Genomic DNA, 16,705 nt, shown 5'->3' with positions numbered 1-16,705 from the left:
GTGCTCCAGGCACCAGAGCACAGATTCCCCTGCAGCCCATGATGAAGACCATGGTGAGGCAGGCTGTCCCCCCCTGCAGCCCGTGGAGGTCCACGGAAGAGCAGATATCCGCCTGCAGCTGGTGGAGGACCCCAAGTCAGAGGAGGTGGATGCTCCCGAATGAGGCTGTGACCCTGTGGGAAGCCTGCACTGGAGCAGGCTCCTGCCAGGACCTGTGCATCAGTGAATAGAGGGGAAAACACTGGAGCAGGTTTGCTGGCAGGACTTGTGAACCTACAGGGGATCCATGCTGGAGCAGTCTGTTCCTGAAGGACTGCACCCCGTGGAAAGAACCCATGCTGGAGCAGTTCATAAAGAACTGCAGCCTGTGAGAAGGACTCACGTTGGAGAAGTTTGTGGAGAACTGTCTCCCGTGAGTGGGACCCCATGCTGGAGAAGGGGAACAGTGTGAGGAGGAAGGAGCAGCAGAAAGAATGTGTGATGAACTGACCGAAACTCCCATTCCCCATGCCCCCGCACCACTCAGGGCGAGGTGGTAGAGAATTCAGGAGTAAAGTTAAGGCCGGTGTCCTGGGTTAATTTTCACAAGAAGCCAGGAGGGGACACAGCCAGGCTGGCTGACCCAAACTAGCCAAACAAACAGGGTATTCGATACCATGTAACAACATGCTGGGTTTTGAGTGGGGGAGCTGGCCGGGAGGAGGTTAAGCGCTGCTCTGGAACATGGCTGGGCATCCAGCATGAGAGAATGGCCCTGTGTATTCCCTTGTTTTTGCATATTCTTCTTATCAGTATTGTTGTTGTTACTGTTCACTTCCTTTGCTGTTCTGTTAAACTGTCCTTATCTCAACCCACGAGTTTTGCCTTATTCTTCCCATTCTCCTCCCCAGCGCACTGGGGGGGGGGGGTGCAGCGTGGTGCACAAAGGGTTGGGATAATGGCAGGGCTGACTGGAACATGATAAAATAACCGTGTTACAATTTCTTATACGCATAAATTATATTAGTTAAACAGCTGCTGGTCAAAATGTTGCTTTCTTTGGTCACACGGCTGTGTGTTATAGTTTGGCTGCGGCCGGCAACAAAAGCGCCACGCGGCCGCCCCTCCCCCCCCAGCTGGGGTGCGGAGGAGAATGGAAAGAAACAGGCAAAAACTCGTGGGTCGGGATAAGGGCAGTTTAAGAGAACAGCAAACAAAGGGAACAGTAACAACAACGATACAGATAAGGAGAATACACAAAACAAAACAGCAGAACACAGAGAGCTGCTCTCCCCGACCGCCGCCGCATGCTCCCCAGCCGCGAGTGAGTTCCCGCCGCCCAGCTCCCCCCCCAGCCGGAACCAAGCATGACGACACATGGTATGGAATACCATGGTCTGTTTGGCCAGGTTGGGTCAGCCCGCCCGGCTGAGTCCCTTCCTGGATTCCAGTGAAAATTAACCCTGTCCTGGCCAAACCCAGGACACTGTGGTATGTAAATCCTTACTTGCAGTATGTATTCCCTGCGATGCTGTTCATCACTTCTGGGAATAGAATCAGGCTTATGATTTTGCTGCACTGTGTAACATCGACTTAGGATGTAATAACATCACTGGGCATGAGGTTAGCCTTGTATTTGTAAGCAGCATTGTGGTCATTTCTGTACCTCAGATGCTATCTCTTGGTATTTATAAATCATAGAATGCTTTGGGTTGGAAGGGACATTTAGCGGTCATCTAGCCCAACCCCCCTGCAGTGAGCAGGGATATCTTTAACTAGACCAGGTTGCTCAGAGCCCTGTCCAACCTGGCCTTGAATGTTTCCAGGGATGGGGCCTCCACTACCTCTCTGGACAACCTGTTCCAGTGTTTCGCCATGCTCACTGTAAAAAATTTCTTCTGTATATCCAGTCTAAATCTACCCTCCCTTAGTTTAAAGCCATTACTCCTTGTCCTATCACAACAGGTCTTGCTAAAAAGATTTTCCCCATCTTTCCTACAGGCCCCCTTCAGGTATGGAAAGGCTGCTATAAGGTCACCCCGGAGCCTTCTCTTCTCCAGGCTGAACAGCCCCAACTCTCTCAGCCTTTCCTCACAGGAGAGGTGCTCCAGCCCTCGGATCATCTTTGTCGCCCTCCTCTGGAGCCGCTCCAACAGGTCCATGTCCTTCTTGTGCTGGGGGCTCCAGAGCTGGACGCAGTACTCCAGGTGGGGTCTCACGAGAGCGGAGTAGAGGGGCAGAATCACCTCCCTCGACCTGCTGGCCACGCTTCTCGTGATGCAGCCCAGGATACAGTTGGCCTTCTGGGCTGCGAGCGCACATTGGTGGCTCATGTCCAGCTTTTCATCCACCAGTACTCCCAAGTCCTTCTCGGCAGGGATGCTCTCAATCCCTTCATCTCCCAGCCTTTATTGGTAGCGGGGGTTGCCCCGACCCAGATGCAAGACCTTGCACTTGGCCTTGTTGAACCTCATGAGGTTCACACAGGCCCACTTCTCCAGCTTGTCCAGATCCCTCTGGATGGCATCCCGTCCTTCTGGTGTGTCAACCACACCACTCAGCTTGGTGTCATCTGCAAACTTGCTGAGGGTGCACTCAATCCCACCGTCTAGGTCGTTGATGAAAATGTTAAACAGCATCAGTCCCAGTACAGACCCCTGAGGGACACCACTTGTCCCTGTCGTCCATTTGGACATCGAGCCGTTGACCACTACCCTCTGGCTGCGACCTTCCGACAATCGAACCCAATCTATGGGAAAACCCGAGGGGATACTTTCCCCCACTCTTTCACTCCTCCTTTCTCCTTCAGGCTACTCATAACAGCTTTTGAGAATTTTGAGTATCATTGGGATGTTCACAGAATCACAGAATCACAGAATAGTAGGGGTTGGAAGGGACCTCTGTGGGTCATCTAGTCCAACCCCCCCGTCGAAGCAGGGTCACCTACAGCAGGCTGCACAGGACCTTATCCAGGCGGGTCTTGAATATCTCCAGAGAAGGAGACTCCACAACCTCCCTGGGCAGCCTGTTCCAGTGCTCCGTCACCCTCAGAGAGAAGAAGTTCCTCCTCATGTTCAGACGGAACTTCCTGTGCCTCAGTTTGTGCCCATTACCCCTTGTCCTGTCACTGGGCACCACTGAAAAGAGCTTGGCCCCATCCTCCTGACACCCACCCTTCAGATATTTGTAGGCATTTATAAGGTCCCCTCGCAGCCTTCTCTTCTTCAGGCTGTTCTCTTCTTCAGGATGTTCAAGCCAGCATGCTATTGCTGTGTCTCCTGAATGGGTTTCAGGTCTTGTTTAGGGTTAAACAACTGTTAAAATATCGCCCAGAGATCTGCCCTGAGGCTGGATAGCTATAAGTGGCACGGTGTGTGGGATAGCATGGGCAAGTATCTAGGAGAGCGGGAACCTCCAGTGTTTTTGAAACTCACCCCTGAACAAGTGCAGAATCCTGACAAGCTAGTACAGTATTTGGAAGAAGTGTGCTTCCACCCTGGGAATTCCCAACCCACGGAACAAGCACTGCAGCTGCTCCAGCCCCCAAGGCTACGCCAACCCCCACAACAGGCGACACGACTGCCCCAGCCTTGGCGACAGGCACTGTGGCTACTCAAACCCCAGTAACCAGCATTGTGGCTAAACCAAAAAACCAACCCATGCCGGTATCAGTCGCCCCTACACAGAAGAAGAAATACACAACAAAAATCAGTTCACCCAGTAAGGGATCACGATGAACCAGGGCCATCACCAGAACAGGAGGAGGAGGCAGAACCAGAGACAGTCACCCAATCCCTGTCCCTGAATGAGCTGCGAGATATGCAGAATGTCTTCAGCCGCCACCCAGGCAAGCACATTGTCACCTGGCTGCTCCGATGCTGGGATAACGGGGACAGTAGCTTGGAATTAGAGGGCAAGGAAGCCAAGCAGCTGGGATCCCTGGCCAGGGAAGGGGGCATTGACAAAGCAATTGGGAAAAAGGCACAAGCCCTCAGCCTCTGGAGGAGACTTCTGTCAGGCGTGAGGAAAAGGTATCCCTTCAGTGAAGATGATGTATGTTATCCAAGTAAATGGACCACCATGGGGAGAGGTATCTAGTACCTGCGGGAATTAGCCATGCGAGAGCTGGTTTACTATGACCTGGACAATGCGCAGTTACCCACAGACCCAGATGAAGTCCAGTGCACACGACCCATGTGGTGGAATTTTGTATGGAGCGCACCATCATCGTATGCCAAGTCATTGGCAGCAATGGACAGGAAAGAAGAAGAGGCACCAAGGGTGGATGAAGTGGCTGTCCAGGAGTAGAAAGCTCTAGTGGACACTGGTGCACAGTGTAGTCTAATACCATCAGATTACAAAGGGTCAGAATCCATCTGCATTTCTGGAGTGACAAGGGGATCCCAAGAGTTATCTGCACTAGAGGCCGAAGTGACCCTAACGGGAAATGAATGGGAAAGGCACACTATAGTAACTGGCCCCGAGGCTCCGTGCATCCTTGGCATAGACTACCTCAGGAGAGGGTACTTCAAGGACCCAAAAGGGTACCGGTGGGCTTTCGGCATAGCTGCCTTGGAGACGGAGGAAATTAAACAGCTGTCTATTTTGCCTGGTCTCTCGGAGGATCCTTCTGTTGTGGGGTTGCTGAGGGTCGAAGAACAACAGGTGCACCTGCAGCAATATCACACAAACTGGGACTCCCTGATCCCCATCCACAAGCTGATTCGTCAAGTGGAGAGCCAAGGAGTGATCAGCAAGACTCGCTCACCCTTTAACAGTCCCATATGGCCAGTGAGAAGATCTGCTGGAGAGTGGAGACTGACAGTAGACTATCACAGCTTGAATGAAGTGACAACGACGCTGAGTGCTGCCGTGCCAGACGTGCTACAACTTCAGTATCATCTGGAGTCAAAGGCAGCTAAGTGGTATGCCACCACTGACATCGCTAATGTGTTCTTCTCAAGCCCTTTGGTGGAAGAGCACAGGACACAGTTTGCTTTCACTTGGAGGGGCATCCAGTACACCTGGAATCGACTGCCCCAGGGGTGGAAACACAGTCCCACCATTTGCCATGGACTGATCCAGACTGCACTGGAAAAGGGTGAAGCTCCAGAACATCTGCAGTACATTGATGACATCATTGTGTGGGGTGACACAGCGGAGGAAGTTTTTGAGAAAGGGGAGAAAATAGTTCAGATTCTTCTGAAAGCCGGTTTCGCCAATAAACAAAGTAAAGTCAAGGGACCTGCGCAAGACATCCAGTTTTTAGGAATAAAATGGCAGGATGGGCATCATCAGATCCCAATGGATGTGGTCAGCAACATAGCAGCTATGTCTCCACCAACCAGCAAAAAGGAAGCGCAAGCCTTCTTAGGCGCTGTGGGTTTCTGGAGGATGCATATCCCAGATAACAATCAGATTGTAAGCCTTCTCTATGAAGTGACCCAGAAAAAGAATGATTTTGAATGGGGCCCTGAGCAACAACAGGCATTTGAACAAAGTAAACGGGAGATAGCTCATGCAGTAGTCCTTGGGCCAGTCCGGTCAGGGCAAGATGTTAAAAACGTGCTCTACACTGCAGCCGGGGAGAATGGCCCAACCTGGAGTCTCTGGCAGAAAGCACCAGGGGAGACTCGAGGTCGACCCCTGGGGTTTTGGAGCTGGGGATACAAAGGATCTGAGGCCTGCTATAGTCCCACTGAAAAAGAGATTCTGGCAGAATATGAAGGAGTTTGAGCTGCTTCAGAAGTGGTTGGCACTGAAGCACAGCTCCTCCTAGCACCACGATTGCCGGTCCTGGGCTGGATGTTCAAAGAGAGGGTCCCCTCTACGCATCATGCCACCGATGCTACGTGGAGTAAGTGGGTCGCACTGATCACCCAGCGCGCCCGAATGGGAAACCCCAGTCGCCCAGGAATTCTGGAGGTAATCATGGACTGGCCAGAAGGCAAAGACTTCGGAGTATCGCCAGAGGAGGAGCTGACACGTGCTGAAGAGGCCCCACTGTATAACAAGCTGCCAGAAAATGAGAAACAGTATGCTCTGTTCACGGATGGGCCCTGTCGCATTGTGGGAAAACATTGCAGGTGGAAGGCTGCTGTATGGAGCCCTACACGACAAGTTGCTGAAGCCATTGAAGGACAAGGTAAATTGAGTCAGTTTGCAGAAGTGAAAGCCATCCAATTGGCTTCAGATATTGCTGAATGAGAAAGGTAACCAGTGTTCTATCTCTACATTGACTCATGGATGGTGGCAAATGCCCTGTGGGGGTGGCTACAACAACAGAGCAGAGCAAGTGGCAGCGCAGAGGCAAACCCATCTGGGCTGCCCCATTGTGGCAAGATATTGCTGCCTGGCTAGAGAAGCTGGCGCTAATAGTACGTCATGTGGACAGCCACATCCCTAAGAGTCGGGCCACTGAGGAACATCAAAACAACCAGCAGGTGGATCAGACTGCTAAGATTAAAGTGGCTGAGGTGGATTTGGACTGGCAACATAAGGGTGAAACACATATATAGAGACGCCTGGCAGATTAATTATATCACACTCCCACAAACCCACCAGGGCAAGCTCCATGTGCTCACAGTGGTGGAAGCAACCACCAGATGGCTGGAAACCTATCCCGTGCCCCATGCCACCACCCAGAACACTATCCTGGACCTTGAAAAGCAAGTCCTGTGGAGACATGGCACCCCAGAAAGAACTGAGTCAGACAATGGGACTCATTTCTGAAACAGCCTCATAGACATCTGGGCCAAAGAACATGACACTGAGTGGGTATATCATCACATCCCTTATCATGCACCAGCCTCCGGGAGTATCAAACGATACAATGGACTGTTAAAAACTGTAATGATAGCAATGGCGGGTGGGACCTGCAAACACTGGGATACTCATTTAGGAAAAGCCACCTCGCTAGTTAACACCAGAGGATCCACCAATCGAGCTGGCCCCGCCCTATCAAAACTTCCATGCCCCATAGAAGGGGATAAAGTCCACATAGTGCACATGAATATGTTAGGAAAGACAGTCTGGGTTAGTCCTGCCTCAGGCAAAGGTAAACCTGTCCATGGGATTGCTTCTGCTCAAGGACCTGGGTGCACGTGGTGGGTGATGCGAAAGGATGGGGAAGTCCGATGTGTACCTCAGGGGAATTTGATTTTGGGTGAGAAGAGCCAATAAATTAAATTTTATGATGTCAATTTCTAAATAGCCCTGTCACTGGTTGTCATCACTACTACTGCTGTTATATGCCATATCAATGCTATTATAGTAAGAATCACCCAGACTAATGAAGGATGGACTTTGATGAAACCTAGCAAAGTGCAGCAATGATGGGACTGGACCTGGCCTCAACAACTGGCACCCAGCAACTTCATCAAGATCGACATCTTCAACCTGCAGACCGTGGGCATGGGCCACACCAGATACACCAGCCGCGAGCTCTGGATGCAACATGTGACCATCCAACACCACACATCATCTCTCCTGCCCTGAAAGACTGTTATGACAGATGGAACCCAAAGTCATGGATTAAATGAACTCAACGAACATTTTAGAGGGATGGCCCATAGACTAAGGGAATGATATATGTGTGCGTGTATATATATATATATATATATATATATATATATATATATATATATATATGACAGGAAAAGTGGTGGTGATTAATTGGAAAATGGGGGACCTGGGCATGACGTAGATGTTATAGAATAAGGGGTGGATAATGTCCTGGGTTCAGCTGGGATAGGGTAAATTTTCACAAGAAGCCAGGAGGGGACACAGCCAGATGGCTGACCCAAAGTGGCCAAGCAAACAGGGTATTTGATACCATGTGTTGTCATGCTCAGTCTTGACTTGGGGAGCTGGCCGGGGGCAGGTTAATCGCTGCTGCTCGGGAGCGTGCTGGGCATTGTGTGGTGAAAGAGAGTTACCCTGTGTATTCCCTTGTTTTTGCATATTCTTCTTATCAGTATTACTGTTGTTACTATTCACTTCCTGTGCTGTTCTGTTAAACTGTCCTTATCCCAATCCACAAGTTTTGCCTTTTTGTTCTAATTCTCCTCCCCCCTGGGGGGGAGGGGCGATAGAGTGGATGCCTGGTTCTTTGTCGCTGGCCAGGGTAAAGCATGACACCCGGGAAAAAGGGAGGGTTGGGGGGAAGGTGTTTTCAGATTTGTTTTTATTTCTCATTATCCTACTCCAATTTTATTGGTACTAAATTAAATTAATTTCCCCAAGTAGTGTCTGTTTTGCCCATGACGTTAATTGGCGAGTGAACTCTCCCTGTCCTTATCTTGACCCACGAGCCTTTCGTTGTATTTTTTCTCCCCTGTCCAGCTGAGGAGAGGGAGTGATAGAGAGGTCTTTTCTGGGCAACTGGCGTTCAGCCAGGCTAAACCACGACAAGCCTATTCTTCTACTGTTTGAAAATTAAGATGGGAGAACAGTAGGTTTTATAACACTAAGTCATCAGACTATTGAAACAAGTGAAAATAATTTTAACTTACAGTTGCAGTTTCTATGAAGATTTAAGAGAAAACATCCGGGAAATGCTTGGGAAAACATAGTTAAAAGATAACGTATTTAGCTGAAAGAATATAAAGGCCACAGTTAAACACAGACACGGCAGACCTCTGTAAACAATATAAACGAATCTCCCATACCCAAACTTTCTCTCAGTCACAGGGAAACTTGACGCTCCTCCTTCCCAAACCACATGTACGAACTGTCTGCAACAACTGCCCTTTATGGAGAACCTTCCAAGAAAAATTTAATCATAATAATGATTCTAAACCATATCCATTGTTAATGAGCGATAGCCATCCTGATACCAAGTGCTAAACAATCCATATCCAGTCTTCTTATAATTTAACAGTTCTGGAGGAAAGGAAGTTTCTACAAATGCATATTATGACTTTTATAATTGACAGGATTTTCATCTAGTACTTATATAACAAGAGTCTAGAAAAAGGTACAGGAGATTCTTTTATTTAAGGATGACTATGATTAAATCAGAGCAAAGAAGGATTTAATAAAACATGTTTTAGGATAGTTTACCTGCTTCTTAATTCCATAATCATCACATGCTTCAGCTTTCATTTTTTCAATCTTTTCTTCTTGCTGTTTTGCTTCTTTTTCATACATAACTTTTTCTTTTGCCAATCTGCAATTAAACCAAGTGACTGTGTTAATCTGGTTCTATTATAGTAAAAAGTTATGCCATTGAAAACAAAAAAACCCCTGAAAGCTGCAGCCCTATAAGATAATATACAGTTTTATAAAAAAAAGGCTCTTAACCACTACAAAAACTGCATCTAGAAAATGCTGAATTTAACTACAATGTATAATAATTCTTATAAGAATAATTTCAATTAAAACTATTTTTAAATATTCTCTGTGGGCTTATCCATATAGAATATCCTAAAAAAGCTATATACTGGTACTTCATTTCAAATACCTAATAGAAACAGATAAGAAGCTGCCTTATAGATCTGGATGACTACTAATAAAGACAGTAGTACAGAAGAGAAAGCTATCTCTCTATCTCAGAAAAAGTCCTCACATCATAGGCAGCCAAAACAAACTTAATATTAAGATGTCTGCAAAGGCAACACTCTTATCATCGACTTTTAGACCGGTATTTGCCAGACATTCTCATCACTATCCAGACTCTGATATTTCTGTGAGCGACCTATATTGGCTGTTATAGTCATGTGGCCTTTCCTCTTTCCTATTCACTACTAAATAACACCACTGCACCAAATAATGATGGACATTCTTCTTAGTAGTAACTCTGAAAAAAGTTATCATGTATAAAAGAAAAGAAAAAGAACTTTCAGGTTCACAAACACCTGATCCTGAAATGGTTGGTTTGTTTTGTTTTTTCCCTGATTACAACTCCGCATAATACCATTAAACGCAATACTTGCCATACTAGTTTTTGAACAAAATAATGAAAAGTAAAATTCCCAAACAACACAGTAGCCTCATAGTCTTGTGTTCCCTAGAGTATTTTCTCCATTTACCTTGATGCTGATTTGGGAGTTACAGACAAAAATAACAGCTATATAATTCACATAATAGCAATTTTCTTTATAGCCTTATTTTTCAAAGGGAAAAGAATCCATCTTTTAATCCTAATAATGGACCCATATTTGGGAGCAGGATGCTTTCTGCTAACAAGCATAGATTCAACAGTAATGCAAGAAATTTTGAAGGTCAGACAAGAATATTAAGGTAATCTAGTCTGATGTCCTTCAGTAATTTTTACATTGCAATTCCATTATTAGTCTTAATTATTTGCTGTTATTGCACTTTTGCTGTTACATCTCCTACTTTCATGTGTATGTTTATTATGTATACAGTGGATTACATGATACTAGATTTGAACCAAAACATCCTTCAGGATCTGGAAAACCACAAAATCACAGAATCACAGAATCATAGGGGTTGGAAGGGACCTCTGGGGATCACCTAGTCCAACCCCCCGGCCGAAGCAGGGTCACAGAATCACAGAATCACAGAATAGTAGGGGTTGGAAGGGACCTCTGTGGGTCATCTAGTCCAACCCCCCTGCCAAAGCAGGGTCACCTACAGCAGGCTGCACAGGAACTTGTCCAGGCGGGTTTTTAATATCTCCAGAGAAGGAGACTCCACAGCCTCTCTGGGCAGCCTGTTCCAGGGCTCCATCACCCTCAGAGGAAAGAAGTTCTTCCTCATGTTCAGACGGAACATCCTATGCTTCAGTTTGTGCCCATTGCCCCTTGTCCTGTCGCTGGGCACTACTGAAAAGAGTCTGGCCCCATCCTCCTGACACCCACTCTTCAGATATTTAGAAGCATTTATAAGGTCCCCTTGCAGCCTTCTCTTCTTCAGGCTGAACAAGCCCAGCTCCCTCAGCCTCTCCTCATAGGAGAGATGCTCCAGTCCCCTCATCATCCTCGTCGCCCTCCGCTGGACTCCTCATCTTTCTTGAACTGGGGAGCCCAGAACTGGACGCAGTACTCTAGATGAGGCCTCACTAAGGCAGAGTAGAGGGGAAGGACAATCTCCGTCGACCTGCTGGCCACACTCTTCTTAATGCACCCCAGGATCCCACTGGCCTTCTTGGCAACCAGGGCACACTGTTGGCTCATGGTCAACTTGTCGTCCACCAGCACACCCAGGTCCCTCTCTGCACAGCTGCTCTCCAGCAGGTCCACCCCAAGCCTGTACTGGTGCATGGGGTTGTTCCTCCCCAGGTGCAGGACCCTGCACTTGCCCTTGTTGAACCTCATCAGGTTCCTCTCTGCCCAACTTTCCAGCCTGTCCAGGTCACGCTGAATGGCAGCACAGCCTTCTGGTGTATCCACCACTCCTCCCAGTTTTGTGTCATCAGTAAACAGAGGGTACACTCTGTCCCTTCATCCAGGTCGTTGATGAAGAAGTTAAACAAGGCTGGGCGCAGTACTGACCCCTGGGGAACACCACTAGTTACAGGCCTCCAACTAGACTCAGCGCTGCTGATGACAACCCTCCGAGTTCTGCCATTCAGCCAGTTCTCAATCCACCTCACTGACCACTCCTCTAGCCCACACTTCCTGAGCTTCCCTAGGAGGATGTTATGGGAGACCGTGTCGAAAGCCTTGCTGAACTCGAGGTAGACAACATCCACTGCTCTCCCCTCATCTACCCAGCCAGTCATGCCATCATAGAAAGCTATCACATTCGTCAAGCATGGTTTCCCCTTGGTGAATCCATGTTGACTACTCCTGATAACCTTCTTTTCCTCCACTTAGAGGTGACATCCAGAATGAGCTGATCCATAGCCTTTCCAGGGATGGAGGTGAGGCTGACCGGCCTGTAGTTCCCTGGGTCCTCCTTCTTGCCCTTTTTGAAGACTGGAGTGACACTGGCTTTCCTCCAGTCCTCAGGCATCTCTCCTGTCCTCCAGGACCTTTCAAAGATGATGGAGAGTGGCTCAGCAACGACATCCGCCAGCTCCCTCAGGACTTGTGGGGAGCACTTGAAGAGGCCAAAGTTAGGTCTCCTAAGGCCAAGGTTTTGATTCTACTTATTGCCCTGCTTCCTCCATGCAGGATCCTGAACTCGACCATTTCATGGTCACTGCAGTCAAGGCTGCCCCCAACCTTCACATCCTCCACCAGTCCCTCCTTGTTTGTCAGGTCAAGCACGTACAGCAGCACACCTTTCCTCGTTGGCTCCTCCAACACCTGTGTCAAAAAGTAATCATCAATGCTCTGCAGGATCCTCCAGGACTGCATGTGCCTGGCTGTGTGGTCTTCCCAGCTGATGTCAGGGTGGTTGAAGTCCCCCACGAGAACCAGGGCCTGTGACTGTGAGGCTGCTTGCAGCTGCCTGTAGAAGGCCTCATCAACTTCCTCCTCCTGGTCAGGTGGCCTGTAGTACACACCCACCGTAATGTCACCCATATGAGCCTGTCCCTTAATTCCAACCCACAAGCTCTCAACTCCTTCTTCATCTGCCCCCAGGCAAAGCTCAATGCATTCCAGTTGCTCCCTCACATGCAGGGCAACTCCACCACCTCGCCTTGCTGGCCTGTCTTTCCTAAAGAGTACGCAGCCATCTACGACAGCATTTCAGTCATGCGAGCTGTCCCACCATGTCTCTGTAATTGCAGTGAGATCGCGGCCCTGCAACCGCACACAGATCTCTAGTTCTTCCTGTTTATTCCCCATGCTGCATGCATTGGTGTAGAGGCATTTCAGAGAGGAATTCAATCATGCAGGATTCCCTGGAGGGGTGCAAGAGGATCTGCCATAGCCATACCCACGTGCCGAGTTTCAGCATCCGTGCAAGGACAGGAACGACTCTCACACACACTGATGCAGTGCACAGTTGGATCCCTTTATTATTCCGCTTGTGCGGTTATATACATTTTCCATATCTGTACACACGATTACACTTATTCAGATAGGCTACAGACATAAATCACACGCTGTTCACACGCCCCACATTCCCTTATGATTGGTAACTATGCACTAACGCCAGTAGCAACAGACTGCCTCCACATCCTTGAACACATCTTGTTTTTGCTAACCCACACCATGTACACTATCAGAACTTTCTCAATGGCTATTCTTAGCTGTCTTTTCCAGCAAGCCTGTTCAGTTACGCTGTTTTGCTTAAGCGGCCTAGTCGTGCTCATTCTCAAGCTACATCGACCCCAACATCTCCCCCTTTTTCTTTTCAAAAAAAGCTAAGCTATCTTATCATTGCCTTAAAAACATTTGCTCAATTTGTGTTAGCTGCATCACAAAAATTTTTTTCACAGTTACCTCTAGTGCCTCTTGTGTTACGTGTATTATACACGAGACCAACATAATCACTGCCATAATCATTACAACAATAAGCAATAACATTTTGACTAGTGACATTAACCAGCCAGAAATTCCCCATCTGTTTCCTGCTGCATCAAATACTTCCGCAGCCCAAATAAATCAGAATGCAGATACAATAGTCTAAAGTCAAAAACCGGAAAACTTACCAAACCAGAAGATGCAAAGGCAGTTACTTAGTCCAGACAAATCCATTAGATCACAAAAACCAAATAAATCCATCAGGTCACATAAATACAAACACTATGACAACAAACACATAAAATCACACATTTATGGTCGTGACCACACACACACACAGAGGCACACCAAGTTTTCAACATAAATCCAAATATTACAAAGACTTATGAACAGACAGCAGGCAGGCAACAAAAGTGATACTGGAAGAATGCTTTTGTCTTATTAATAGTACCTGCTCAGAACTTTTTTGGTCCAGTGATCAGAGGTTCTCCCTGAGAATCCCTTGGTGCCGGCTGGAGGTCCTGCGATCCCTGGGACCATTGATGTTCAAGAGCAGGGTCCTACCTGGGTACCCAAACTCTACTACGAGAAAGCAGCAAAATAATTCACTCTCCAAAACTTAACCCCGGAGCCCTAGAAAGCAGGCACTCATATTGACACTCGTCAGATAGTACAGATAACAGCTATACATCGTTAGGATGTAGTGCCTTCAACCATGTGGTTAACATCTTTGTTAACTGGGCCCACTGTCTTTTTATCGCCTCCCCTTCTTCTTCCGTGTTCATTCAAGATGGGTTTGATCCACTTCGCCGGCACCCACTCTGTCTGTCCATTATCTGTAGAAATACAAGCATATCCCCTCCCCCAAGTGAGTAGTCGTACTGGACCTTCCCAAAGCCCTTTGTCCGGGCGGAATACCATTACTAACACCACATCATTGTCATAGACATTTTTGTTTGTTCCCCTGTGCCGAACAGCTGGGGGGTCACTATGACCTCCTCTAACATTCAACCAATTCAGGACAAAAAGGGTTTTGTGCAGACAGTCTATCGGGGATTGCTCTCCCCCCTTTTTTAAAATATTTAAATGATCTTTTAGTAAGCGATGGGAACGCTCAACAACAGCTTGACCGGTGGAGTTGTATGGGATGCCCCGTACATGCTTAACACCCCACCGCTGAAGGAAACGGGCCACCACCTGAGACCTGTAGGCTGGGCCATTATCAGTTTTAATTTGTTCAGGTACTCCCAACACAACAAAGGCTTGCGCCCAATGTCGTTGGGTTGCTTTGGCATTGGTGGAAGTAGCTGCTGTTGCCCAGATGGCAGCCGAGCACGTATCGACAGAGACATGGATGTGCTTCAAACGCCCAAACTGGGGGAACTCGGTCACATCGGTTTGCCAAATTTGTCTGGGCTGTAGACCTTGAGGATTTACACCACCATCCTGTATAGGAGTGAGTCTCGCACAGTCAGGGCAGGCTGCAACAATAGCACGCGCATCTGCTTTAGATAATGAAAACTGTCATTGCAGCGCTGCCGCAGACTGATGGAAAAAATCATGCACTGCTCGTGCAGCATCAAAGCTCGTGGACATTTGTACGGGAGTGGCTGTCACTAGCTGATCCCCACGGTGGTTACCTTCTGTTAGGCCCCCAGGAATGGAAGTATGACTTCCAATATGAGCTACAAATAGTGGTTCTTGCCGCTGTTGAAGAATGTGCCATAACTGAGTTATGGCACTGAACAGCAATGGGTTTTGTATCTTACCGATAAATGCAAAATGTAACCTTTGTACGATACCAACGACATACAGTGAGTCAATCACAATATTAAGAGGTTGTTGAGGCCACCGTTTCAATACTTCCACTACTGCTAAAAGTTCTAAAATTTGAGCAGATCCTTCCGCCACAAGGGTGTGCGAGTACCAGTAGCCATGTAGTTGCCACACAAACCCAGCACGCTTCGATTTGCTGCTCGCATCCGTAAACACTGTCAATGCGTCTAGCGGGCAATCAGTCACAATATTCCGTGGCAACAACCGTAAACATGTCTTAAACAATGGGTGACTTGGGTAGTGATTATCTATTACAAACAGTTGGTTCAATACGGCCGCCGCAAATTCATCATTGGTTTGACAAAACTGTGCGACCAATTGGGATGTGAGTGGCATTATTACTTGGTGTGGTACAGCTCCAGCAATAACTTTTGCTCGTTGGCATCCTTTATGGATTATAGCCACAATAGCCTCAGTCCTTGTGGTCAGTTCGTTTGAAATGGCTAGGACCGAAAATCCATTCCAGGATGCATAATGGGTCTGATTGTTGCTCCCGCCATTGAGCTAATATCCCAATGATGTCTTCCCGAGAGTCATAGATATATAACTGGATCGGGGAGCCTTCAAGTATCCGGGAGATAGAACCGTGTGAAATCTTCTGCACAATAATTTGAAGTGCTGCCTCTGCTGGTTGTGTTAATTGGCGTGGTTCGTGAGAATCCTTTCCATCCTGAAATAGTTCATACAGGGGCTGTAAATCCGTATTGGTTATTCCACAAACATTCCAAATCCATTGAAGGTCTCCCACCAACTTTTGGACATCATTAAGAGTTTTGACGTTGTCAGCACGTATAGTCAACTTTTGCGGCCTAATCACGGTTTCCGTTAAAGTCATGCCCAAATATTTCCATGGGGGTTGTCGCTGAATCTTTTCAGGAGCCACCACTAAACCCCAATCTTCCAACATCCCCTTTAATTCAAGAACAATGTGATCTTGGATTGGACATCGTGAGGCCAATAATAAGTCATCCATGTAATGACACAAAATTAGTTCCTGATGAGATCGTTGGAAAGGTTGCAGCGCCAAATCCACATACCATTGGCACATTGTTGGTGAGTTTTTCATACCTTGTGGTAGCACTACCCATTGGTACCGCTTTGTGGGTGATGCTCTGTTAATGGCGGGTACTGTAAAAGCAAACTTTTCACAAGCATCCGGATGTAACAGGATGGTAAAAAAACAATCTTTCAAATCTAGAATCAGGATATCCCATTGTTCAGGTATCATAGCTGGCGACGGTAGTCCAGGTTGTAGCGGCCCCATATCCTGCATTACTGCATTAAGTGCTCTTAGATCTTGTAAGAGTCTCCATTTTCTGGACGTTTTCTGAATGGTAAACAGAGGAGTATTCCAAGGACTAGTGGACGGGACCAAGTGCCCCAACTTCACTTGTTCATCCACCAGTTCTTGGAGATGGGCGAGCTTTACAGTAGACAGCGGCCATTGGTCCACCCAGATCGGCTTTTCTGTCAACCACGTGAGCTTCAGTGTAGGCCTGGATGCGCTCGCTTCAATGGCCGCTGTCAAAAAGGCATCTGAATGACACAACCCCATTGTGATAATA

The 16,705-nt window shown here is 47.6% G+C and overlaps 1 protein-coding gene across 1 annotated transcript in view; it reads right to left on the bottom strand.

Annotated features, from left to right (window-relative positions):
* LOC142365641 (tubulin-specific chaperone A-like) overlaps positions 1-16,705 on the bottom strand; it is a 65,656-nt gene that overhangs the window by 22,753 nt on the left and 26,198 nt on the right. Inside the window, exon 2 of the mRNA XM_075446651.1 lies at positions 9,043-9,148. Coding sequence (XP_075302766.1) covers positions 9,043-9,148 — 106 coding nt within the window. The remainder of the gene's footprint in view (positions 1-9,042; positions 9,149-16,705) is intronic.

Source organism: Opisthocomus hoazin, chromosome W (genome assembly GCF_030867145.1).
Source record: "Opisthocomus hoazin isolate bOpiHoa1 chromosome W, bOpiHoa1.hap1, whole genome shotgun sequence".
Taxonomy (NCBI): domain Eukaryota; kingdom Metazoa; phylum Chordata; class Aves; order Opisthocomiformes; family Opisthocomidae; genus Opisthocomus; species Opisthocomus hoazin.
Note: the sequence above shows the minus strand (reverse complement) of the source record. Positions and strands in the feature narration are given on the sequence as shown.